The 25,306-nt window shown below is 47.3% G+C and overlaps 2 protein-coding genes across 2 annotated transcripts in view; both read left to right on the top strand.

Annotated features, from left to right (window-relative positions):
* Window positions 1–1,124: 1,124 nt before the first annotated feature.
* On the top strand, window positions 1,125–13,664 carry MYD88 (myeloid differentiation primary response 88). Its single transcript, XM_010561094.1, has 5 exons — window positions 1,125–1,470; window positions 6,480–6,611; window positions 8,487–8,667; window positions 9,653–9,744; window positions 11,744–13,664. The coding sequence occupies exons 1-5, from the start codon at window positions 1,131–1,133 to the stop codon at window positions 11,896–11,898; spliced, it is 900 nt and encodes a 299-aa protein (XP_010559396.1). The 5' UTR covers window positions 1,125–1,130; the 3' UTR covers window positions 11,899–13,664.
* Window positions 13,665–21,391: 7,727 nt separating this feature from the next.
* Window positions 21,392–25,306, top strand: part of OXSR1 (oxidative stress responsive 1) — a 97,301-nt gene continuing 93,386 nt past the window's right edge. Inside the window, exons 1-3 of the mRNA XM_010563176.1 lie at window positions 21,392–21,405; window positions 24,254–24,463; window positions 25,098–25,267. Of these exons, the coding sequence (XP_010561478.1) occupies window positions 21,392–21,405; window positions 24,254–24,463; window positions 25,098–25,267 (394 nt within the window). The remainder of the gene's footprint in view (window positions 21,406–24,253; window positions 24,464–25,097; window positions 25,268–25,306) is intronic.

Raw genomic sequence — 25,306 nt, 5'->3', positions numbered from 1 at the left:
TGTGGCAGGTGTTCAGTCAGAACTCTTTCTAGTGAACTTTCTTATCCTCATATTTCATGTTTTAAGGCTTTAAAACTACCGATCATTGTGCAATAAAAAGTTTTGCTACTGGAATATTTTATCTTCCTCATTTCCACAGAGATCCACAGGCAGAGTGAGGCTTCGGAGGACGTTCTTCTACTGTGTCTCCAACAGTACCCTGGAGAAACAGTTAAGTTCCTTGTGAAAACTGCCCAGAGTCCTTGCAGCACCCAGGCTGCTTTTGGTACCAGCCTGGAAGCTGGAAACCATTCAGTTCATAGCTGAGAACTGTAGTTTGTCCTTGGCACCAAAAAAGCAGTCTAAAATGGTTCCCTGGCCATTTTAAGCATTTTGTGTTTATGCAGAATGTTGTACTCGCTGGAAGACTTTGGGAATTTGGGGACAGCCAGGTTTGTGCTGTCGTGGAGCGCTGTCACCCGATGGACAGCCCGGGTTTGAACTCCTCAGTCCCAAAAGCAGCCCTCTCTCAGCAGACAGGACGTGGCTCGATTTATCAGCACTAGGGATCCATCTGGGCCTCTTTCGTAAAGAAGACTACCATAATTCTGTTAAATCTCTTTGAATGCTTACTTGGGTACGTCAGTTCAGGACTGGACTGAGAAAAGAACCGATGAGGAACACAAAAGCAGGTTCTTCTACCAAAAGGAGACGAATCAAGTGATTTTGAGCGGACGCCCTGCCAGGGCCGCATTAATAATCCCACCGTTTGTCGTGTGAGGAGGTTGGGCAGGAATGTAGCCGTCGTGGGGCGATTTGGGGGAGGGAACAGAGGAAAACAGCGTTCGGGACAGCACTGTTCCCTCTGTGGCAGAAGCGTCTCCCCGCACCCACACCGCGGGCCCGGCGTCTGCCCCACGCCTCCCCTAAGGACGGAGCGGAGCCCGAGGCCCGGGCGGTAAGCCAGCGCCGTTCGCCTCCTCCCGAGGCAGCCCGGCCTCAAGCGCGGTCAGCGGGGAAAGCTGCCCCGCACCCCGCGGCGGGGAGGGCGGGCAGAGCCCGCCGGGGGAGGGCGGGAGGCGGCGGCGAGGCGGGGCGAGGCGGGAAGCGAAAGGGCGCCGGGCGAGGGGGGGGAAGTTGCGAGAGCGGCCATGGCCACGGCGCCGGCGGGCCCCGCTACCGGCCGCGTCCCGTCGCCGCCCGACCTCCACGCCGTGCCCATGGTGGCGCTTAACTACGGCGTGCGGCGCCGCCTCGGCCTCTACCTCAACCCGCGGGCGGCGGCGGCCGCCGACTGGACGGCGCTGGCGGAGGAGCTGGGCTGCGAGTACCTGGAGATCCGGCGGCTGGAGGCGAGGCCCGACCCCACCGCCGCCCTGCTGGAGGACTGGCAGTGCCGCTGCCCCGGCGGCGCCACCGTCGGCCGCCTCCTCGACCTCCTGCGCCGCCTGGGCCGCCACGACGTCCTCCTCGACCTGGCCGACAGCGTGGGTGAGGCGCGGCGGCCTCCCCACCCGCCCCTTCCCTTCCTTTCCCTTCCTTTCCCTTCCCTCAGGGCGGCCCCTTCCCTCAGGGCGGGCGGCCGCGGGGGCCCGCCCGGCTCCCCCCCGCGCCCCCGGCCCTGGAGGCGGCGAGCCCTTCCCGCCCTTGCGTGAGGGAAGGCGAGGGCGCTGAGGGGACGGGGAGGCCGTTGCGGTCTCCCTCGGCCCTCAGGCGGCGAGGGCCTGCCACGGAGCGGGGCGCCGCGCTCGTGGGGGAAACGGGGCCGAGGCTGCCCCTTGCCTTCCTCCGTGGGGCTGCGGTGGGCCGGGCCGGAGGGGCCCCGTCTTTCGCCAGGGCTGGGGAGGGCGGTTCTCCTGGGGACGCTGCCTTGCGGCCCTCTGCGACAGCAGGGCACTGCTAAGCTCGGTGCTTCCTTGATGCCTGGGCGGGAGGGGATGCGGTTTGTGTCGGTCTTCGCTGCTGTGTGCAGGGGAGGTGATATTAGGGAAGAATCCCACGCGAGGAGGAAAGCCCTTCCCAGACTGTGGGGTGACCTCCGCGGTGGTGGTGGTGCAGGAGCCTCACGTAGCTTCCAGGACAGAAGGGAGAAGCGCGCTGTATTTCTGCGAACCGTAAGCCCTGCAAAGCAATCCGGAGCGCCGTCTTATCCCACACCTTCAACAGTAAAGTTTCTGCTTGTCAAACCACGCTTTGGGCCAGGTCAGCCCGGAGGCAGCTTGCACAGACACGGGACAGTGTGAAAATCATGATGCGTAGGTCTAGTGTGGTAGGAAGATATTTGCAGGGAGAGGTGATGGATGTGTGGAACTGGGTAATGGAAGGGAAAAATAGTTAACTGGATAATGGAAGGGAAATAAAATTTCCTTGCACACTGAAAAAAATTGAGATAGGTCAGTGAGAAGTGTGGAGGTCCTGGTGCTGTTTTGATAACTTGTTCTTTGTAGTGTCTTCGTATTCTTCACAATCACAGAAATTCAGAGGGAAGCTAGCTGACATCGGAAGGGGAAGTTCATTGCCAAAGGATCTGCAAAGCCAGAGACTCCGCTGAAGGCCTGTGCTATATAATATAGCTTACCGGGTTAGTGATGAAGAAATAATGAATCTCATTTCCTGTTACTCATGGAGATAAGTGAAGACGTAGAAATTCATCTATGTAGAGAGCCTGACCAAGGAGCGATGGAGGACTTTCCCATACTCCTGCGGTTCTTCGTACTCAAGAATGCACTCTGAAGACTCGGTATTGGGAAAGACAAAAAAAAATCAGTGTGCTTCGTGATCCGCCGGTCAGAGGTTCATAACAAATAGCAGAAGCTTCCAGCTGTGCGACAGAGCTGGGGCTTCTTGAAAACTCTGGGCATCGTCTAGGCTGCTTCTGGCCCTGAATTCAGGAGCTGGCCCGCTGGAAGGGAGTGTGGTGGACGGTCTTCGTCAGAGCCTGGACAGACAACAGCAGAACGAGTGGGAGGAACCTGAGCTTCAGGAAAGTCACAAGTTTAGCCCGGTGGTAGGTCATGCTGATAAGAGGAGACGGATAGATTCTTGGAAGAAAGACCCACTGAGGGCTATTCAACACAAAAATATTGCCTCTGGCTCAGGAAATTCCTTAACTGAAAATTCTCCAAAAGCTAGATTATAAAAATAGATTGTAGATTATGCTTAAAAGATAGATTATTTTAGGAAAATATCACTGTACGCTTATATTATTATGTTCTTCCCCAGGCATCTGGTTTTGACCACTGCTGGAGACAGGATGCTAAGAGTAGATGGACCCTCAGCCTGACCCAGCATGGCCATTCCTATCTTTTATTATTGTTGGCTGAGGATTGCAGCTAGACCTTGTGACCTGTTGCTAGCACTCTGAGCTTTTGCCGAAGTCAGAGGTGTTTACACTCGTAAGAGGAAAGGAAATGGACAGTTGCGTGCACTCTTAAGCACGGTATTTCCTGATGCCAAGGGCATCTTTGTGTACGCCGTTAGGACTCCTGCGCTGGGATTCAGCTCAGAACCTGAAAACATCAGTATTGAGGTTTCTGCAGTCTGTGCTTTCGTCATAGGAGGTGCAGATCTGGGGCACGATTCAGCAGCCCACATAAAGGCATCTCAAGTCATCTGAGAGGTGTCAGCGTATCTCAGATGGCCTCTACCTCCTGATGGACACGGGTCATTCGTAGGTCCACTGTCATACCTGCTAGTCCATAACAGGTGTCTCGGACACTCTGGAGTCTCTCGAATGACACCTGATGCCCTTGTGTGGGCAAATGAGCCAAGCTCCTTCGGGACGCAGCATCCCTGTTAAACACAACTTGTTGGTGCTGTGCAGCTCCAGAGGACATGTTTGGTTTGTGATTTCTGCTGCAGAACCAGTTCCCTGTCTTCTCGTCACGTGCTCCATTCCTGGCTATGCTTAGGATGCTAAAAGTCAGTGTCTCCTGGGGCCTTGAATAGTTCCACTTTTGGCCGCTCTGTACAGCAGGGCTGTATTTAGCAGCTCCCCTGTTGCACTGTCTGGAGTACAGGTGCTTGCAGGGTGCAGCTTCTCCATCCCAGCAGATCTGCCCTAAGTGTGATCTTTCTTAGCAGCCTACCTCGTTGTACAGTCATCTTTAGGGATGTGAAGCTCTTTGCTTTGGTACGTTTGTGCTAACTCTTTTCCGCTGAAACTCGGTGATTTTTGTTTCCGCCTGACCCATTAGAAAAGTGCTGCTTTCCTGCTTGACAGTTACTTTGTTTTCTTCCTCTTCTCATCATGCTGATCATTTTGCACTTTAGGTTTCATGTTTTTATTCTTTCTCTCCAATACCTCAGGCTTTTGTTTGACCATTGGAGGAATGTGAAGCCTGCACTGTGTTTGTTAGGTGCTGGGTGGAGTGGGACAACTTAGCTTGGAGGAGTTTCTTGCTACTTCATTGCGTTGGTTTGCATCCTTTTTCTTTACAGGCCTGCAAAGTCATCTTTGACCCTCGTTCGCTCTCATTAACCTGTACAGTCAGGCACTGTTTCCATCTGGGGACTAATCCATGCCAAATTCATGAATGTCTTTCATTCCTTCAGGTTCACTGGACCGATCGGCAGTTTCAGTGCGATAGGGCCCCCAGTTTGCACTTGTCATAAAACCAGGAGGCTCCGGTGTTTTGTTTTGAAAGCTTTGCCCAGCTCTCAGGTTTATCCTGTAGGGATAAATGGGATCTGGGATTACAGCATGATGCCATCAAAACTCTGCACTAGGCTTGACTAGTTGAATCAGGAGAACACTCTACGTTAATGAGAATGTGTGTCAGCCTTGAGTGGTGTGGTGATGAGCTTTGGGCACCAATCTAGAAAAACGCAGGTCAGGGCAGCATAGATGCCACTTTTTCAGGAGGGAGAGGCAAGGAGACAAGACATGGAGGAAATACACTTAAAATGAACATTTCTGTATTGAGCGCTAGTATTTGTATGCCTTTAAATAATTGCCTGTTCTTGCCTGTTCAGCAATATTCTGGATCATGAAGCTGGCTATGTAGGGGACCATGGCACATGTAAGGTGGTGCCTGCGTGCTGGTCCTTCCTGAGGAACTTCTGAACTTCTGTTGGCCAATTCAGAGTGGCTTTAATCATGATTTCAAAGACACTGACTTACCTGACATGAAATGTGCACGCCTCATGGCAACAGGCAGCTGGCAGAGAGGTGGGACCCGAGTCTGTGCTGTAGTGAGGAAAGACCTGAAATCTGAACTTTCTGGCTGGTCAAGAACGTGGCTGATTCTTCTCTCCGCTGCAGGACTAGGGAGGAACGGGGAGGAGACAGGTAGATGGGGAACGCCTCAGCTTCATGAAAAGCTTTAATCAGATCTGACACTTTATTAGATTGGGAATAATCCAGTCACCAGATGCAAAACTATGAGGTGGAAGCCGAGGATGGGGCTTCAGGGGCTTCCTGCAGACCCGCTTGTTACCGACTAGGGCTGTGTCACAGCAGTGCTTACTGGGCTCCCACCCGCATCCTGCACTTCAGGAGATCCTTTGCTACAGCTGTTGTACCAGGGGTCTCTGTAGCTGTGCGAGCCTAACCTTCTGAGTGATCACTACTTTCCTGATTGATACTTGATGGTTTTTTTTTTAAAATCTTAAGTAAAGGAGAAGGCTCTAGGGCATTTCATCTTTTTGTTAATTCCCCATTTCAAATCTCCTTTTACTTTCAAGTTCTTCTATAACTGCATATCGCAGAGTGGCAGAGGCTGCAGGGTTTTTTGTCACTTCTACAAAGACTTTACATTTAAATTTATCACTAATTTTTAAACAAAATCTGTTCATAATAGATCTGTGTCCATCACTGTCCTGTTTGGGAGGTTCACAGCAGTGAACGTGACAGGCCTGCTTGCCCTTCAGTTATCCCGGAGGGGAGGCACACCCCCACTCTACCTGAGATAAAGAGAATCTCCACTAGCTGTTGCACAATATAAAGCCTGTTTCAGGGGCTCACTAGAATTTTATGTGGTGCTCCTGTATGTGGTGACTGTATGTACTCATTGTAACCCACAGTTCTGTCTGACAAAGGCTGGTGTGTGTCTACATTTATTAGTAAAAGACAATATGGAGACTTCTAATTGAGAATCCCCCCTCAATTATTTGATGATTTTAAATACTCCAAAGTGCATAATAATGAGACCAGACAGTAGAGTTGGGACCTGTTACGCACATGATGCATGCTGTTTAAAGTGTACTGGGATATACTAGAACTAAGGGTAATAGGACGAGATTGGTTTAAAACGAATAAAAGAAAGTACTTCTTTAAACAGCAAGAGTGAGCTTCAGGAATTAATTGTTAGAGGAGGTGGTTGAGACAGCATCGAGAGGTTCAGAAAGGGGTGAGAGAAATTCTAGATACCAAAAAAAACCAGACGGCTTTTCCATCTGATATCCTTGATCTATGAAATAGCTATTCCTGTTTTAAAGAAATCTGGCAGTGTAAAACCACCATCACAGGAGGCTCTTGAATTGGTTGTGTGTTTTTGCAGAGGAAGACTGTAAGAAATACTTACAAAGGAAGCAGGAGCAGGCCGACCAGCCACTTCAAGTGCCAGCAGTAGACAGCAGCGTGCCAAAGACATCAGAACTGATGGGCATCACCACCAGGGATGATCCGTACGGTAAGTGCCCGTGATTACAGTGCTGCCTGATACCTTATGTTGGAATTGGCTTCAGCTGTAGCAGATCCCCATGAGAATTAAAGAAAACCTGTTTGCTTTCATTACTCCCCGTGACTTTTCATAGCCTAGGCCGGAATGCTTTAGCTGGTAGTCTGCAGCCACTTTCATTTTTCCTGCTCCCTAGGGCAGAGAGGAAGAGCAACCCTGGGGAATGCCGTACCCAGAAACAGGCTGGTGCAGAGCCCACTGGATGTGCATGGGAGGAGATTTCCCAGAAATGTGTCCCTTAGCACAGCCTGGCACAGAGCAACAGCTGCTGAAAGCACAGTGGGTTGGAGTAAAGGGGGAAGGATGTCAAAGCTGATTGCCTTGGCTACGCTGCCCTGTCTTCAGCAGATTTAACCACCTTGAATAAAAAGGAAGCAGGATGTGAAGTATGGCTGGGTGTGAAGTGGGGGGAGAGAGGAAACAGTTCTCTGTGTGTGTGCTTGCTGGGCCACACGTGCAGCTCTGCGTGTGCAGCCACGTGCGTGTGCAACTGTGTGCTGGGCTGTGTGTGCAGTCTTCTGTGTTTCTAGCTGCGCGCTGGGCTGCGCACACAGCTGTATGTGTGCATGCTGGGCTGTGTGCGCAGCTGTGGGCTGAGGAAGCGGACATCCTACAAGGTTCTGTGACAGATGGAGCAGCATCTAAGACTGAATGGAAATGTGTCAGCTCACCTCTTCGTATGCTCCCCTGGCTAGTCCAACTTTGGGTGGCCACCTTTGTTGTATGTGGGGGCATCATTAACCCTCCCCAAATGTCCACAGACCAATACACTGGTGTTTGGACGTGGCAGCTTTGCCTGATATGACCCCCAAGTGAGCGCATGCCCCTAAAGCAGTACCCTCAGTTTGATTGACCTGTCAGACAGTTACCCTTCTGCTTGACTGGATGCTTCTTGAGCTGGATCTGCCTGCTGGGTTCCTGCTGTTCCCAGCAGCTTTTAGAGTCTGACCTATTTTTTCACTGCGGTAGGCTTTAACTGGCATAAAAACTTGAAAATATATGTAGTGACATTGACATGGAAAAAAAATAACACAGTGGGAAACTATCCAGCAGTATTAAGGCACTTAATTACGAGGGACATTGCCCTTAAAATGTAGTACTTTAATATTTGGATAAGTGCTAAATAAACAAGAGCTGCTAGCCATTAACATCTTTGGAAAACAGGGCCATTTACTTAGGATATGACTTCAGGTACCCAAGTTTGATATCTTAGCCATAAAAATTACCCTTTCCTAATTTCAAGGCCTACCTCATAGCTCAGTAGACAGTGGATGCCAGGACATTGCTAGATGAAGGGCCTGTAGGAAGGTTTTGGTTGGGAGTTTGTATCTCTGTGACCTAAACTAGAGAACTAGCTCCCAGAGCCACAAGGATATTTTAGATGCATAGGTCCCAGTGAAATCCCGGAGCACTGGGGCTCTGAGCTGTGTCCTCTGGGGTACTCTGCTCCCTCTGGCTCTTCCCAGACTCTGTCTCGCCCCCTTCCCTGTGGCTGGATGTTATTGCCTCTGCAGATTTTGCATGTCTGCATCTCAGCTACACTTCCCTAACCACTGCCAGCAAATGTGGGTTTATGCGAATAGCCTGGCCTTTGAACCAAAGCGGTCAAGGCACAGATGTGTGTTACCTCCTGCCAGCCCTATGATGGACAGGAGTCTGGGCTGAAGGGTAACTAGGCTGGTAAAATGTTAAATTACCTTTGCAAGTTTGGCCAGAGCTTGTCTGTCAAAGCTCCGAGTCAAACTCTGTGGGAGTTAGTGAAAGTTCACTACAGGAGTTAACTTCATTTATAGTAGAAGATGACAACTAAATTTTTAATGGTTTCAGGGAATGGAACGGAGATGTTTGATGCCTTTATCTGCTACTGTCAGAAAGACCTTCAGTTTGTCCAGGAGATGATCAGGGAGCTGGAACAAACAGAGTTCAAATTGAAGCTCTGTGTATTTGATCGGGATGTCTTGCCAGGAACGTGTGTGTGGTCCATCAGTGGAGAACTTATAGAAAGGAGGTAAGTGAACCATGGCTGTTTGGGACAGCTGAGTGTAATGGAACATTCCGTTCATTTTACCATGATATCTGCAGTGTGGTGCCAGTGAAGCGGTAAAAATCCACAAGGATGTCTTTATGGGGTTTGTTTTATACTCTTGGCTCAAGAAGGAAGACTCAGGCATTCCCAAACATGTTGCTTCATTGTGTTCACAAGGCAGATGCCACTATAGTGATGCTGCTTAAGTTTGATCGCTTTTCTTTGGCTGGAATATCCTGCAGTCGCATCCTTGGAGGTGATCTGGAAATGAAAACAGCTCCAGGCTGAGTTAGCTCCACCCCACAGCATGGAGTTTGAGGGGACAGCACTGGTGTTGGCTCTGGCGTTGACTTCAAGGATCCTTCAGGCCTATGTGGGACTCGGGCATGGTGGGAGCTGTGGGAGACAAAAGCAACTCCCCAGACAGGGAGTGAAAAATCCCAGGGCAGTGTTTGGGTTTTAAACATCAGCCTTTCAGAGGGAGGTAGCTTGGCCTTAACAGAGACCCTCATAGGGCCTCACTGTCCTGGCCGTGGTACAGTGTAGCCTTCCATAAAGAGCCTAACATGTAGTTTACAACCAGGCACCTCAAATGAACGTAAGCAATAAATTGGAGAATAAAGCTCAAATTTATGAAACCAGGTGAATTCACAGTAATATGCGTACAATAAAGCTCTGTCCAGTTCATTCTAATATTAAAAAGTACCAGTTATGCTCAGTCAATAAAGGCAGCATGTAAGCAGATAATTAAGATGGCATTGTTTGTAATGTATAGACAGAGGATCAAATAAAGATTGCACAGACAATCTGGACTTTGCTATTTCCTAATTTTTTGGTATATGAGTGTGTATCTGTAATCAGGTTTTTGTGTGCAGCGTAGCTACCTGTCTGTCAGTAGTCCTTGCTCTCTAGTTAATTCCTGCTGGAACACAGCTGGCAGGTTCATTCATGACTGCTTCATCTTCAGGTGTCGGAGGATGGTGGTCGTCATTTCAGATGATTACCTGGAAAGCGATGAATGTGATTTTCAGACCAAATTTGCTCTTAGTCTTTCTCCAGGTAAGATCTCAAAAATATCCCATCTAAAATTGCATATCAACATTCCAATTTTTATTACAGTAACATCTCCAGCTGAGATCAGTGCCGTGCTATTGGGCACTGCACAAATGCAGAATGAAGGGTAGTCTCAGATGTGTTTAAACAGATTAGGTAAATACGGGTGAGGAAGGCGAAAATAACTGATAGTTACAGAACTGGTAACTTGGTCTCAGACCTGGGTTCTCAACACTGACCTATGTTTCATGTGTGTGAAAGTCCACTCAGGCACAGGGCTTGCCCTGGGTGTAATGCCTTTCACTAGGCAAACAGAGATCTATCGCTGTTAGAAGCAGCCATTAAAACTAACTGTGGCTTTATAATTTTGTTGTGCAGGCAGGGACCTGAACTTGGTTCCTTGCCCTGCCGTTGACCTTCTGCATGACCGGGAGCGAGAAGCTTAGCTGTCTATGCTTCAGTGCTCCAGCTGTCAAGTGGGCTAACACTGCCTGCTTCAGAGACATTGTAGCTGCATGTCAGGCTTGTGAAGTGCTTCAAGATCCATACGGGAAATATGCCATAAAGAGAAAAGTATAATAAATTCAGGGTGTGAGTAGATGCTGGGAATAGGGTAGCAGGTAATGAACGTGCAGCTTTTTGCAGAGATCCTTGAGTATTGTGGCTAGGTAAACAAAATATGGAGTGAATGTCCACCTTGGATTGGAAAAAATCTGTTACATATTTTGTTCTGAATTGAAAAGCCATCAATTTACTTCTGTCAAGTCTGTTCAGACTGCTTTTCTCTAACCACTAGTTATCCTGCACTTGTGTATGTTGCTGGGGAGTAAGTGCAGCACAGCCTAATAGTATGGAGGATGTGCAATATCAATAGGAGTGTCTGCATGTAAAGTCTCTTCTCTAGATGAGGTGTCTGATTCGGTATCATAAATGACTTGCCAGAGGTTAAACTGGAAGCCAGTGGCAGGGCTAGGAATTAGCTCCACCTTCCTTGATGCAATAATTTCCTATGATGGCTGTTAATCCACTGAACACCCCTAGCACGTTGCATCAGCCCCTAATCATCAAGATTTGTAGCAAAGTCCTTTTAGTTCTTCACCAGTTATTTGTTGGCATCATACCTTTCATTAGAACAACAGGAAAAGAAATGTCCATCTGTATGTAATAACCTGAGCTCTACCATTGAAAACACGTGTGTAAGTACAGGCTTCCAGAAATCACACAGGTACTTGTTTGCGTGGGGTAACTAACGCACAGAAAGTTTGGTGGCAAGTTCTGGGAGCTCCAGGGATTACTTAAGCATCTGCTGCAGTTACAAAATCTTGGGTTATTTACCTCATCCAGGTCCCAGCGTCATCACTTGCACTGGGCGGCACTGTTTAGCTGGTAGCGGGTGTCCCTGTGGAGAATTATAAGAGGAGAGGTTCCTCTTTAGAAGACCTGCTCCTTCAAGCAGTAGCAATCATAGGGAGAGTTGTCTCATGTTGTGCATGCCTCAGTCACGTTAGCGGAGTGATTCCTTGCAGCCCCTTGTTGGGTAACATCTGCACCCTATCTGAGTACATCAGGGTTGGAAAAAAAGAAATGGAGATAACCCAGTAAAGCTGACCATCTAGAAGCAACTTAGTCTCTGTTTTTCTCTTCATACACACCTGGAAGTAGTTAGGACTATATAATCCTGTTTGCGTTCCACAAGAAACTGTGCTGTGTTGTTTTATATCTGCAGTTCGTTAGGCCTTTATCACTCCCAGTTGGGATCAGCACAGGCCGCCCTACACATGCTAGATGGGGCCCTGCTACGTATTTGAGTGAAATGTTCTTAGCAGAGGGCTTGGGATTCAGAAACTTGCTCTCCAGGGTAAGAGCTAGTTGCATTATAATGAGATGACACAAAATCAGGAGCAAACCTGCATCTTGTGATGTGTGTCCTGCTGTTGGGAGAAAATGGATACAAGATCTGACTGTGGCTCTGTGTAATCCTCTGCCTGTGTGATTTGTCTTTCAGGTGCCCGTCTCAAACGGCTGATTCCAGTCAAGTGCAAAACCATGAAGAACGAGTTTCCAAGTATCTTACGGTTCATTACAATTTGTGATTACACCAATCCTTGCACCAAAAAATGGTTCTGGACGAGACTGGCAAAATCCCTCATGCTGCCGTGATGCAAAGTCATGAGAGCTAGGTGCCCTTTTGTCATCTGTCCTGGCTGCGCCTTCGGACCATGTTGTTGTTCACGCAGGGTCTTTTACCACTTCAGAACCTGGATCCTTCCAATCCGTGTTTGGAGCCTGCGACTGGGAGCAAAGAATTTTCTCTAGCACTTTTTTATAACTCAGAAGGAGAAATAAAGAAACTGTGTGGGTGTTCCTGTTCAAGTCAGTGAGCAACAGCATCCAGTGTTTTGTGTAGTAAGCATTTTCACTGAAAATATAGAAAATACACATTTGAAGGTGGAGTGTCTAATACAAGGACGCTCAATTGTAAGCATTTAATAAGACCTTAGAGCCTCAAACTGCAGGCGTTCTTAATCTTAAATATTTCCTATTATTTTAAAAGCTGTTCAGTGGCTATAGTAATATCTAGGGTTGGTGTTTCTTTAAAACCCCAGTGAAATCCCGTGGCTGCCTGGTGATCTGCAGGAACTGAGGTTTCAGACTCTGTTTCCTGCTCTGTGAACGGCCAGTGCCATGAGAATGACGGATTTTGGCAGCCCTGTCCGGGGGACCCAGCCTGCCCTGCCAGGGATGATGTCCCCTGCCCTGTGCTGCAGCCCCACTGTTGGGCAGCACGGGGGAATGCGTGTGGGCTCTCCCTGGCCCATGCTTGTTCTGAGGGTAGACAGTCTCCTTCAGTCCTTCTTCTGAGAAAAGCAAAAGCGTATTTTAATTGTTAAAGCACTGCTAAGAAATGAATGGTTCTCCTGTTATTCATAGCAATATCTACAAAATTAGAGCAATTATCCATGTAATTATGACTAATGCAGAATTGCTGAGCTTGGTTTATTCTCTGGGGATGTTTTCCTCCTTGAGTTATATCACAATATTCCTGTCCCGTGTTCATTTACAGGGCAGATCCCTTGTCACTAGCATTTTCTGAGGCAGTCCCTCAGGTTTGCTTTAAGTGGTTATTTTTTGCTTGTTGAAAGCAGGAAGTGTAAGGAAAGACACACTCTTGTACTGTGTTTGTCATGTCTGTCTCTGTTCAGGTCATATTTGATTAAGTGACGTTACACCAGCATTTTACATTCCCAGATTTTATTAAATGTTTGCAATAGAGCTTTCCTTTCGTAGAAATTCAGTCTTAAAATATATATTTTCAGTGAAAGTCCTTACTACAGAAAGTGCAGGCTGCTGTTGCTCATTGACTTGACCAGGAACAGGGCTGTGCACCTAAGTGGGTCCAAATCTTAAATTGTTTCACCTTTAAGAGCCTTCCAACATACCAGCTTTTGGGATGCCTCAAAGGTACAGCAGTAAATACTGAGTAGCATATTAAATGGTCACTTGGGGTGTTTAAAATATAAAGGCTAATGTTACATGAATAGGAAAGAGCATATTTTAGTTAACCGCCACAATAATTACTGTATTTCTGTGACTAAGGCTAGAAGCAACACTGATATTGCTCTGCTTGTTAGATTTAGCCTTGAATCCTGCAGAGTGACTAGTGGATCTCGTCAGTTCTCAGTGCTCAGGGGTGGTGGGCAAGAGTTCTGCCCAAAGTAGTGTTTTAAAGTGACCCGCTGGTGTATTAAACAGATTTACAGTAAATATTTACTTTCTAAATTGGGAAGAGAGGGATCTTGCTTATGTATCTGCAGTTGCTTGGACTCTGCCACTTTGTTCATGCCTTCAGCCACTGACTCATGTTGATTTCACCGCTTAATGTTTTACTAGTTTACATTTTTAAGGTTGCATCTGGATGTGATTTTTTTTTTTTTTTTTTTTTTTTTTAATATTTAGGATTTGTTTTAAAGCATTACCAGGGCTGAGGTGCAGAGAGAAATGGGTGCTCCTGCCTTTCCCTCACCCACCCTGTCAAGGAACGGTCCCTTACCAGGGGGTGCTGCAAAGCCCTGTCCTGTCCTGTCCGCACGCTGCTGCCGGTTCCTCCTGGCTGAGACCAGCCGGCCCTCAACCTGAGCGGGGTGAAGCTTGTTCACCCACATCACGTTAGCGTCAGGGGCCATTTTTGGATAGGCCCACGAGCTGGGTGTTTTTCAGTCCCTCCTACAAATACAACTGCTGCCATTGTGCCAAGGTGACGTTTACACCTCTCTCTCTCTCTCTCACAAGTGAGAAGCCCGTGGGCATGGGAGGAGAAAAGTTAAGCTGACGAGGGGTTTCTAAATAGTTTGTCTTCATGTCCTGTTGCCCTCAGGCCTCTGCTGCAGCAGCGGAGACAGCTGCTTGCCTCGGGGTTTCTGCATAATCGTTAAATGTTAATTATAGAAGAGTTTCTGGAGGCTGCTTGATCCCCAGGCGCTCCTGGGGCTCAGTGAATTCTCATACTCTGGAGTGTCTATAAACATTAATTATGGGTCATTACTCGCAGGACCAAACCAGATTCCTCGTTTGGAGAGCTGAAAGGACTCTGGTAACTAATTAGGGGGTGATACGGGCACCAGAGGCTGCGCTGCAGACGCTAGAGGGAGGCAATGGCCCACGCTGGCACCCTGCGAGGGATCCTGCCTGCCGGGTGGGATGGACCAGCTGCACCATGACCGGCAGAAGAGAGGAGCAGGTTTTCTTCCTCTGCCCTTTGCAACCTCTTCTAAGGAGGCTATACCAAAAATAGCGAGAATTTTGGCGGATTGAACCACGTGCGGTGTCTTCTGCGCAACTCCTGACGGGTGGTTTGGGACTGGGGATGTTGCAAATGAGGAAAAAATAATAGCAGCAAAAATAATTATGTTTGTAATAGATGATCTGGTGATCACCGAACAGGGAAAGTGCTGCTTCTGGAAGGGAGAACAAAACCAAGAGCTGAATTTCTAAATCTTCTGCCATGCAGTAGATAAATGCAATATTCCAGTTAATTGTGAAAGATGTCAGTGCTTCGGTGGGATCTCGTTATCACCCGCTCTCTGTGCCCTGGCCTTTCTGTCTGCCTGGCTCGGATGCCAGGCAAGTATTACTGTTGTCAGACTGTTGCTTCATTGCAACCGGTTACCATTTGTCTTGTAGGCTAAAATAATTATTTTGGGGTAAAGTGGGGTAACAGCCCTAAACTGGAAAATATGTGCTTTAAATATGTATCTTCTTCTATGCAAAAACCAGAGTTTATGCACTTCTGACATTTCCATATCTGTCTTGTCACGGTGACTTGATGAAGTGTGACATCTATGAATGGTATAAAATCTAGTTATGATAAACACATTTCAGTGGCAACTGTGGTTCTCCCCTCTTCCATGCCCAGTGGAAGGTCAAAATTTTGAACACCTTTAAAGAAGGGACTTAGAAAATTGTGATGTTAAAATTTTTTTCCATTTTGTTTCTTTCCCTCACTGAAGTTGTCCTAGTTGAATCTGTTAGTACCAAATCGTTTATTTTTATATATATACATATATATTTATATTACTTTCTATCCTGATACAAATCTGTGGAAAAGCATACATGTTGTATAGCCATTCTGAAAATAGTCAACGATTCAGTGTTTTTTCCTCCTCAAAAAAAAAAACCCTTTTGCTACTTGTGAAAGCATTTTAAAATAAAGAATTAAAACCCAGCAGGCTGAATCTCCTTCTTGGGCCTCAGAGAATAAATACTGGGTCTCAAAATGAAGTGTTAGTGAGAAATGATAGGGACTAGTTCTTTTTTTTTTTTTTTTTTTCATGTTTTGCCTAAACAGCTTCCTCAGTGGAGGTTTTTGGCCGTGCCTGGAAAAGGGAGAGGTAGAGTTGTGTCACACCAGGAGGAAAATTAAGAAGAAATCATACTTCAGACACGTGTGGTTCCTCTCCAGGTCTCGTTTTTGGCTTTGCGGTCTGTGTCTGTCGCCATCCTGGACCTGCTTCAGCCCTGGTACCCAGCAGGCCGGAGGGGATGGAGCCAGGGCTTCGGCTGCCTGTCCCCGGCAAGCAGGGATGCTGGGCGGTTAGTTCCTACTCCACATCCTTCCTAGAGGCCCCAGTAAGGTATATATCGCAGCGCAGCAATCTGGAGGATTTTGCCAACTTTATTTCCTTTGGCTCGGAGGCAGTCCAAGCCAGGGAAATAACTTATGAACCCAGCAGCTGTCGGGCCAAGGACCTGCCACAGGAAGAGACGAAGGATCACTGAATCACAGAAGTGTTGGTTGGAAGGAATTTCTGGAGGTCAAGGATGAGCTGCACTTCACAACAGGAGGGGCTGTATGCTAAGCCGCTTGCACGACAACATTCCCTATAAAGCGTATGAAGTAATGTCTTTGCTATGGCTACTACGAGTGAACATATGGTCAGTGATATGGAAGCCATCCCTGCATTTCCAGATAGAAATCGCTGGCAAGAGTAGCCTGCCAGGAGAGTCCCACTCCCAGAAGCGCTGGCATCCCATCACTTTCTGTGCACCTTTGCACCACTCGTCTCTTTGCATGTTTTTGAGCAGTTAATGATTTTTGCCTGTATTTGGCAGTAGCTCAGGGTCAGGGGGTCCGGCTGCGGTAGCTCTTTTCTAGCCGTCATTCCTCTTGTGCCAGAAGAAATATTCCCAGTTCTCCATTTCATTGCAGGAACATCGGCACCATTTCCTCCTTTACTGGAAGATGGCTTTTACCTGGTGAAATTCAGTAACTGCTGCAGAATGTTCTAAGCTTCAGAGATGGAGGGTGAGAGATGAAGTACTGCCCCTTGACGGATCAAATTCTGTTCTTCATTACGCTGACATGAAAAGAGTTGCTTTATCATGATTGAGGCACTGCTTGGTCCAGAGGGCACATTTACCGGAAGAAAATTAGCATAGGGAAGAAAATGTAATTATGCATAAAAATAGCTGGGAAAATTGTTTGAGCATCCTGGAAACGTATTTTAATAAGGCAATAAAAAGAAACAAAACCCACAAGGTTCACATTACTGGAAAGCATGCTAATAGAGCTTATTAAAAAACACCTCTGTCAGACCTATTAGGGTTTTACTAGACAACGAGACATGCGCCATGTACAAATATTTCTCTGAAGGTAATTTTCTCTAGGTGCTATGTTATAACCATTCTTGGTTCAGCCGATACCCACTAGGATTTTGAGATGACTTTGAACCCAACCCAACTTCTTGATAAGCACTGTCAAGCCCAGCCTGGAAAACTTGCTTATTTTGTAGCAAAATCTGCAGTCTGGAGAATTAATATTGTTGTATCCACTCTGGAGCTGTGCTGCTCTGGAAAGATTTAATTAATTGAAGGTGTATTTAAATCTTAAGTTGTTCCAAAGTCCGATTCACAAACAATGCATTTTCTGTTCTGTAGCAAAGCCCGGCTTAGCAACGTGCCTTTCCCTCCTCCCGTTTCCACTGATCAAGCCGCTCATGCAGTGGCAGAGGTTGGGGCTGTCCGTGCCCACCGGACAGCGGTTTATTCTGTCTCAGCTGGATAAGGTGGTTTCCACAAAGTGGACTGTGGACAGTGAACTGCTGTCCCGCCCTGCGTGGGATGCATCCCTTCAGTTCAGAGCACGAACGTTTCATCAGCTGCACCTGGAGTTTCTCCTGGCTGGCAGCTGGCGGAGGGGCTTCAATTCCAATTTCCCCAATTCCTAGGCTTGCTCAGGTTGGATTTTGGTGGGGCTGGACTGGAGGGAAGGAACGAACACAGTCTGCGCTGGCCGTGAAACGCTTAACTACATCTCTTTACAGAAGGTTGCTTGGAACTTTTTTCCTCTTGCTGTTTCACACCCGCCTTCCCGCTGCCCTGCGGAGCAGGGACATCCGAGTGCGGTGTCTGGGGCTGAGCCCGGGGACAGCACGACTGCTCCACTCTGCGCTTTCAAGCCTCCCCTTCCCAGCAAACACAGAGCCCCCCAGGGTGAGGAGGCAGGTGGCAGATGGCTGGAAGCACAGAGGCACTGGGAGGAACGTGCCAGGCTTTCCTCAACAGCCAAGTATCCAGACTCTCCCCAGACTGGACAGATTTTGTACAGCTCTCAGCCCTACCGTGCGTTCATGCGGGGAAAGAGCAAAGTAGCGTGCCAGGCTGGGTGCCAGCCTGCGGGGGAAAGGATCAGTGGGTCCTGCTGGCTTGTGAGGTGGACGGCGGCTCATTTCACCTGCACCCAGGGAGCAGGAGGGCTCTGCAGGGGCGAGTCGGTGGGAGGAGGAGGAGAACCCTTGCTCCAAGCCCAGTGAGAAAGCGCAGGCTCAACGCTATGAATCTCGCCTGTTTTGTTAATGAAATCAAAGTCACGAGGCGATGCAACGGGTCTTTATCCACTGTTTAGGATGCTGAAGTTAGGAAAAGGACGGACTCACAGGAAGTATGTTCAGGCAAATGTGGGGGTTATGATGAAGTGAACTTTCACAAAGTTTTTGCAGCATTTTTCTGGCTCTAATCTTCAGCTATGTTTGCCTTCTGTTTGTGTCAGCAGAACTACATGTAAGAGCTGCAAGTCCTAAGGTGCTTAACTGCTTGTGTGCCAGTTTACAATCTGTTGCCTCAGAAACCAAAAATACCATTCGGGAGGGGAAAACTGGGTAAGCAAACCTGAAGGTCCACGTGCCGTTCCCTGTCGTGCCGGAGCCACGGTGGACCCTGCGGACTGCTTTACAGCAACGTTTTCAACTGTGTTCAGAAACCTGGGTGACTGATTTGAAACTACTGAATCATGGAAGATTTAGTGTTTGATTTTTGGCAGCACTTGGCAGACATTCCCAACTGAAATATATGTGGAAATGAAATTTAAAGTGCTTTCAGCTGAGGACTAAAATGGACATTGACCTTAAAATGTCAGTGTCTCAGCATCTCTAAAGCCTCACATGGGTATGCAAAGAACGTAATTTTTCAACATCAGTAAAAGGCTTTTGAGATCTTTAGAAAGAAAGGCAAAGAAGAGAAGCACCACATTTTTCACTCTAAAGCTATTTAGTCTAAAAATGAATATTCCCTGTTTTTCCTAACAGTTATTCTTTAGCCTCCTTGGTGACTTAACCTCTCCTAGCACTGCGTCTGGCATCTGCTTAGCTACATTGTTTTATCGAGCATCCGGAATGGAAGCTTTTAAGATTTTCTATCTGAGCTCTCAGAAATCTTGCCTCATCAGCATGCTGCTCTTGGCAGACGGGTTTTTCTTCAGCTCCAAGACATGCATATTGATCAGTCATTTTCTTTTGTTACCTAGCATCCTGTCATCGATTTTAATTGTTCGGTATTGAAGAGGAAGCATTCAGTACACGTAGAATTACCAACTATGAAATTTTGCTTTCCGCACCTTTCGCCAGACGGTGCCCGCAGCTAAGCCCTTAGGAGCTGTGGATATCTCTCTTTCAGCTAGCAATCTGCACAAATTATGCAGCAGTCAATTTTTCTCTATTAAATCAATTTCTGATTCTCTGTGACAACTTTCCCTGCCGCATGATTTCACACTTCAGCAGTTTGTTTCTGAGGTGACATGCGGGTTGTTTTGTTGTTTTTTTTTTCAAAGGGGGGGTGGTGGTAATCCATTTAATTTGCAGATACCTTACTCATGTCTTCCCAGTTCCCCTTTCTTACTGCTGTCCTTAAGAGATTTGTACACCTTCAAGTGACTCCTGGTGAGTCTCCTTCTCTTGTGGATTCTCTCTGGCTCCTCATCAGCCTACAGGGCTGCTCCTGGGCTGTTCCCTGAAGCTTCCTCTCCTGCTGCTGACGTGGGACAGCTTCTGCAAGACAAAACTGTGGCTTGGTCCTCTACTGAATAGAGAGATGAATCCTCCCATCCCCATGGTGCAAAATATCAAAGCTGGGAGCTGGTGCGATTCATTAACTCTTCTTCTTCCTGCAAAATATCTTCTTAGATTGTTCCTATCTTTTGAAACATTCTGCACTCTCAGAGGGCTTTCATTACAAATATATTTCCTGAAGGCTTTGTTTGTAAGGACCTCGGTTCCCTCCTACTGTCTCTCTGATTCTAGGTTTTCCTTTACTTTAGATACAGAAAGAGGATCCTATTTTTAGCAGCCAGCAGTCAATGACACAGGAATCCATGAGTAGGGAGGAAAGGATGTGAACTATGCAAATAGATTTTTTTTTCAGATGAGATCTTTATACATTCCTATTGCCATAGTAATAAGCTATGAGTCAGTGTTACACTGAACTATTAGAGTATTATTGTAAACTCATGTCATTAGAATCTGCTAATGTGAACCACAAACCTTGCCTGCCCTTGGCTTACTGGGGTTCGAGAAGATATTGGCCGTTTAGAAGGATAAGGGCACTATTTCCTCACAAATCTTATTCCCAGATGGCAAGAAGGGAACAAAATCTTATTCAATCCTATCTTTCTATTCCTAAGGTTTCTCTTCTCACTGCCTTTTAAAAGAATTCATCTTGCTTCATTGTAATGTCACAAAAGATGTTTTATTTTATTTCTTCAAAGTTTGCCAGCTGTAAATTGGGTCCAAGCACTCCCAGCTGACAGAATATCCATGCTGTATCACCTGAGAGCAGCAATGTCTCCCCCAAAAGCTGCTTTCTGTGTTCAGTCCTGCCATGGCCAGCCCTCAGAAGGAGATTTAAGTACCCAGGGACACTCGGGATTTCTCTGCCGCAACAGGAAGCGGCAAGGAAGGGAGCTTCTCTGGTCTTGCTAAGCTGGGTTCTGTCAGTTGTGTTTGGACTGAGTATTTTTCTAAAAAAGTTTTGTTGAATAATAAAATGTCAGAAACGGTCTTAAATACACACACACAAAGCTTTACGTAATAGAACCAACAGTCCTTGGCCACCCTTCATCAACTGCAAAAGAGGAGTCAGGCCAGGTGTACCCGCTTGCCCGTCAGGGTCTGGATGCTTGCATCAGGCTTATTCTGCACTTTCAACAATAAAGGAAAAAGCTCTGAAACACATTCTCAACCCCCCTGTCCTGCTCAGCTGCTTAGAAAATGTTTTATGATGGAGATTTACCCTCCACAGAAAAGGCCAGTGGGAAAACCCTTCTGTCCTTAGGAGCTGCGACTTTCCCAGGGCGAAAAGAGGTGCAGGCATGTGAAGTGTCTTTCATGAGCTTCTGTAAAGACAAAGCAGTATGAAGAAAGCATTATTGTAAACCAGGGCAGAGCAAGAGCTGGTTATTAAACTGTGGTTCAGGTATGTGGTAATCAAGATCTTACTATTTCTTAATCCTAGCATTGATTTTATATTAGATCTGAAGGAGGCAGCAAAGCTATAATTTGTTACAGAAAGGGTTAACTGGCTTTCAATTTGTATACTAAAAAGTCATGAGCTTAGAAGAGTAAGAAGAACTTGGTCATAAGCCCTTCACTTGTTTCCTGGAGCTTAAAATCTGGGGGATATTTTTGGTGGAGGAAGTAAGAGAACAGCACTGTTTCTGTTGAGAGGCAGTGGTGATGGGATAAGAAGTGTGTTTGCAGAGCGAAAGCCGGTTTCAGTAAACATACTGTGAGAACCAGAATTCACCTGTTAAAACTGGGCCTTCAGCTACTTGACTTCAAAGTGACCTCAAAGGTGAATTTAGAATGACTTAGCACACCGGCACTCAATGACGGGGTGGAGGTACGTGGTAGTACACAGGATCACTTAGGAAAACCTGCTGCTGTGGTTTAGACTGGCATTTGACTTGTGGTTTGAAAACAACTATTATTAAAAACTTGCTCCAGTTGGAGGTTTTTAAATCACTGCTCCTTCCTCCACTGCATGGTCCTTGCCTTATTTCTCAAAACCCAAAGCAAAGCTGCCAGGAGAAATCCCCGGAGATAAAGTGCAGTGTACTTTGTTAAATAATCAGCTGCTGTTTCACAGAGTAAGTAAGGTCCCTTCAATAAACCTGGAAGTGTTTCCATGAAGAAAGAATAGCGGGCAAATTTTGTTGTGAAACAAGGTCAGGCATTCTGCTTGCCGACACGCACTCGCCCTATTCTGAATGCAATAAGACAGGCATTGTTGGGCTCCCCCCTCGCTTTAGCAAACCATGCCCGTACCAAGCAGTTCAATAAGCACATTAACTGCTATTGTTTGCAAGAATCATGGTAGCTAATGCACAGGCACTTACAAACAGAGGTTTATGATGCCTTAAAAAGCCTTTAACTAGAAACGCAGTAACAAATGCCATGGCCCGCAACACTACTGAACTGTGAGAGCAAATGCCTCTGCATGGCTGTTCTGAAAGAGCAGAACTGTAACAAGAAGAAAATTATGTATCTGAGAGTCTACATGAATAGAAAGATGAAATCTGCAGTGCCTCGACACGCAAACTAGAGTTTAGACTAGTTTTCTACAACCCAAGTGTAAATGAAGTTAGTTTGTGTTCATGCTTGTGATGATGATAAAATACATCAGCCATCAAGGATCCTTTACAGGTACTAAAGCTAGTAACATATGTCCGCTGAGTATTAGAATCACCAATCTATGCATTAAACATCAGTTTTATGATAGCCAATATTACATGAATAGAAAAAAAAAAAGGCAAAGAGCTGGATAGTGCCAGTAAGTTTCATTGAAACAGTAAGTAATTGGCCCACAAAGGCAGGAAACCATGCGCCTTGCAAGAATGAGAGCATTTTGTGCGAATGCATGCGTTGTGTGCCTGTTGTGCAAAGGCTCCCAGCCAGCTGCCGGGGCACACCAGCCCTGGGGACATCAGTGAAATGCAGGTGTCAGAAAAAAGCCTTTACTCTGCAGCAGAATCAACGGGAGGAGGGCACTGCCTGCTCTAATCACCGTGATGTTTTACTCTCAACTAAAAAAATACGGGACACCCAGCTCTGAGACTTTTTCTCAGACTGCAGCCTTCCTGCCTGAAAGATGTCTGGAGTTTTTCCACTTCTCAGTCTCCCCTAAAGCCTGGTTCAGAGCAGAGGTGGATACACACCAGGAAACAGCTTTTCCACTTCAGATTTCTACTAAAATTTCTTGTTATTACAACAAACCACTTGATTCAGCAGCACCGCTTCACAGGCTTTTTTAAAAATAGAGGCATTGCCTCTGCCCTGAAGAGCTTACAACCTACATGAGACAGACAAAGCAAATCAGGAAAAGTAGGATGAGCAGAATATTAACAATGAAACAGGAGAAGGTGCTGCTTGGAGATCTGAAGGGGGCTAAGGATCAAGATCTTCATGGAAGCCAGCTCCATTTTTTCATCCCTCATCAGACTCGGATTGAAACAACCAGTTGAATGAATGAATGCAACATCAATGCCTGACTTCTAAGGGATTCAAAGTGCTGAGTTCATTTAAAAAACAACACAAAATTTGTGGGGTCCGGATTCTGTGTGAATGAGAGATTTTGGTTTAAAAATGTGGAGATGAATTTTTCACTGCAGAGCTGAAAAACTAAAATATGGCATTCCTCTGTGTATGCTCATGTGGCCACTGGTGGTCTTGTCAGTGCACATTTTAAATTTTAATTTCGATCAAAGTCTGTGCTAATTCTTAAAGAACAAGGCTCATTGTGGACCTAATCCTGCCCCATTGATCTAAATCAATAGAGTTTTAGCATTGCCTTCAGGGGGAGGATTTTTGGCCCAAAGTTAAGAGAATTCAAAATATGGTTCTGACTTTAAAAACACTGTGGTAAAATTAAGCATATATAAGTCTCTTTTTGTTGTTGATGCCTGGCTCAGATCCATTTCTAACATGCTGTTAGCTATCAGAAATACGACACTGCCTACCCGGGTGCATGCTCTGGGGTAAAACCTGTTTTTAATTGCTATATAAACTCCTTTTATGACATAGTTAAAAGATCACAGAGACAGTTTCGAGCAGCAATTAAAGCATATTTAGCAAATATTAAAAATCGCTCATCAGAGGAATGTTTAACACAGACATGTAAGAAAAACAAACAGCTTTTCAGTTGGAAATTCTGCCTTATGACAGAGAGCATCGTTGTTGAGTGCCTGCACAGCAGCGAGATGGGACTGTGGGCCTCTTGCTTCTGTAAGACAAAAAAAAGAGTAGAAGGAAGGAGTCAGTGTCCTGCGTTAGGTAGCGCAAGAGAAAATACTGGAGTCAGACCATGCATTTGGCAGAGTACCGTGGCCCTCTACAAAGCCTGGTTCATCAGAGGCATCTCAGGAATTTGTCCTAATAAGCTAAAAATATGTATAACTGATGTTCTTTGACTCACAGTAGTGCCTGACATCAAGCTACAAGAACAGTGACTGGCAAAGAAGAATAAAACCTGATACAGAAATTCCCAGCCAATTCTGATGATTACTATCATGCCTGGCGATAGTGAGACGTGCCATTTTATCTATTTTACGTTGGAAAAAAAATAGATTCCCAAACTGCAAACACTTTAAACCTAAATATATAGGCAGCAGCCTCCGTGGGTTCATGGCACCAATTAGCCTCATATTCCTCTCTCTTTTAATCTGGTATTTTTTTTCCCCACTGACCACCAGATGTACTCCTGAATGCATCCAGATCAACAAAGCTCCAGCTACGGACTTGTGGGCCGTGAGCCATAGGATAAGGGTGTCGGACATATCCACGAATGTTGACATTGCAGCGTGGAGCAAGCCGAAGCATCCAGCAGCTGGGAAACTGGAGAACTGCTCATCCTCAGAGATGGCAAAGAGAAACCCAGACCTCCTGATCCCTCCATACCTATCGTAACCCCGGGACCTATTTTTAAACGTGGAATGTGGATCCCCGAAGCGCCTGGGCCGGGCTCCACACCTGCTCACTGCAGGGCTGCAGCTGGTGGGGAAATGGGAGGCTGGAGGCAGTGGCTTGGCCCTCTTCGCCTCGGGAATAAAACGTCCCTCCCGGACCAAACCCGGGCAAGGCCACGCCATCGCTTTCCACCCTCCCGTCCGGTGGGTTCCCATGTCTCCAGCTCACCAGCGAGACACCACAGGGCTGCTGGCACTCTGCGCCCGGGGCCACCTCCCACCCGCCAGGCTCCGAATCCCCCTCACGGCAGGACCAGGCCCAGGCCTGGGCCCGGCCGCCCCTTCCCGCCGCTGCCCGGCCTTCGCTCCCAGCCCCGACCAGAGGCCCCTCAGCCGGAGGGACCCCTCAGGAGGACAAGACGCGACTGACAGCTTCCCCCTCCAATAGGAGCTGCGGATCGGGCAGTTGGCAGCCAATCGCAGCCCGCGGTGGGTCTTAAGCCAGCAGCCCCTCCCGCCTCTTGGCTGAGGGAGGGGAAGATGTGGGCAGCCGCCATCTTGTGTGTGGCATCCCCGCCCTTCCCTTTCTCCTCCTTGCGGACTTCCCCCCTCCGCCGTCCGCTTTCGGCAGCCCGCCGTACCGGCCCGTCCCCCGAGGCCGGTGGCGGCAACCGACTAAGCCGTGGTGTGGCGGAGGCGGAGCGGGCGCCACGCTCAAGATGGCGGCGGACGGCGCCCTCCCCCCCGCTTGCGGTGGGCGGGGCGTGGCGGGGCGTGGCGTGCGAGCGGCGGCGTGCGCGGGTGACGTCAGGGCGCTCTGGGCATGGGCAGGTGGAGGGA

Source organism: Haliaeetus leucocephalus, unplaced genomic scaffold (assembly GCF_000737465.1).
Source record: "Haliaeetus leucocephalus isolate CR32 unplaced genomic scaffold, Haliaeetus_leucocephalus-4.0 Scaffold0, whole genome shotgun sequence".
NCBI classification, from domain to species: Eukaryota; Metazoa; Chordata; class Aves; order Accipitriformes; family Accipitridae; genus Haliaeetus; species Haliaeetus leucocephalus.
This window is presented reverse-complemented; position numbering and strand designations above follow the sequence as displayed.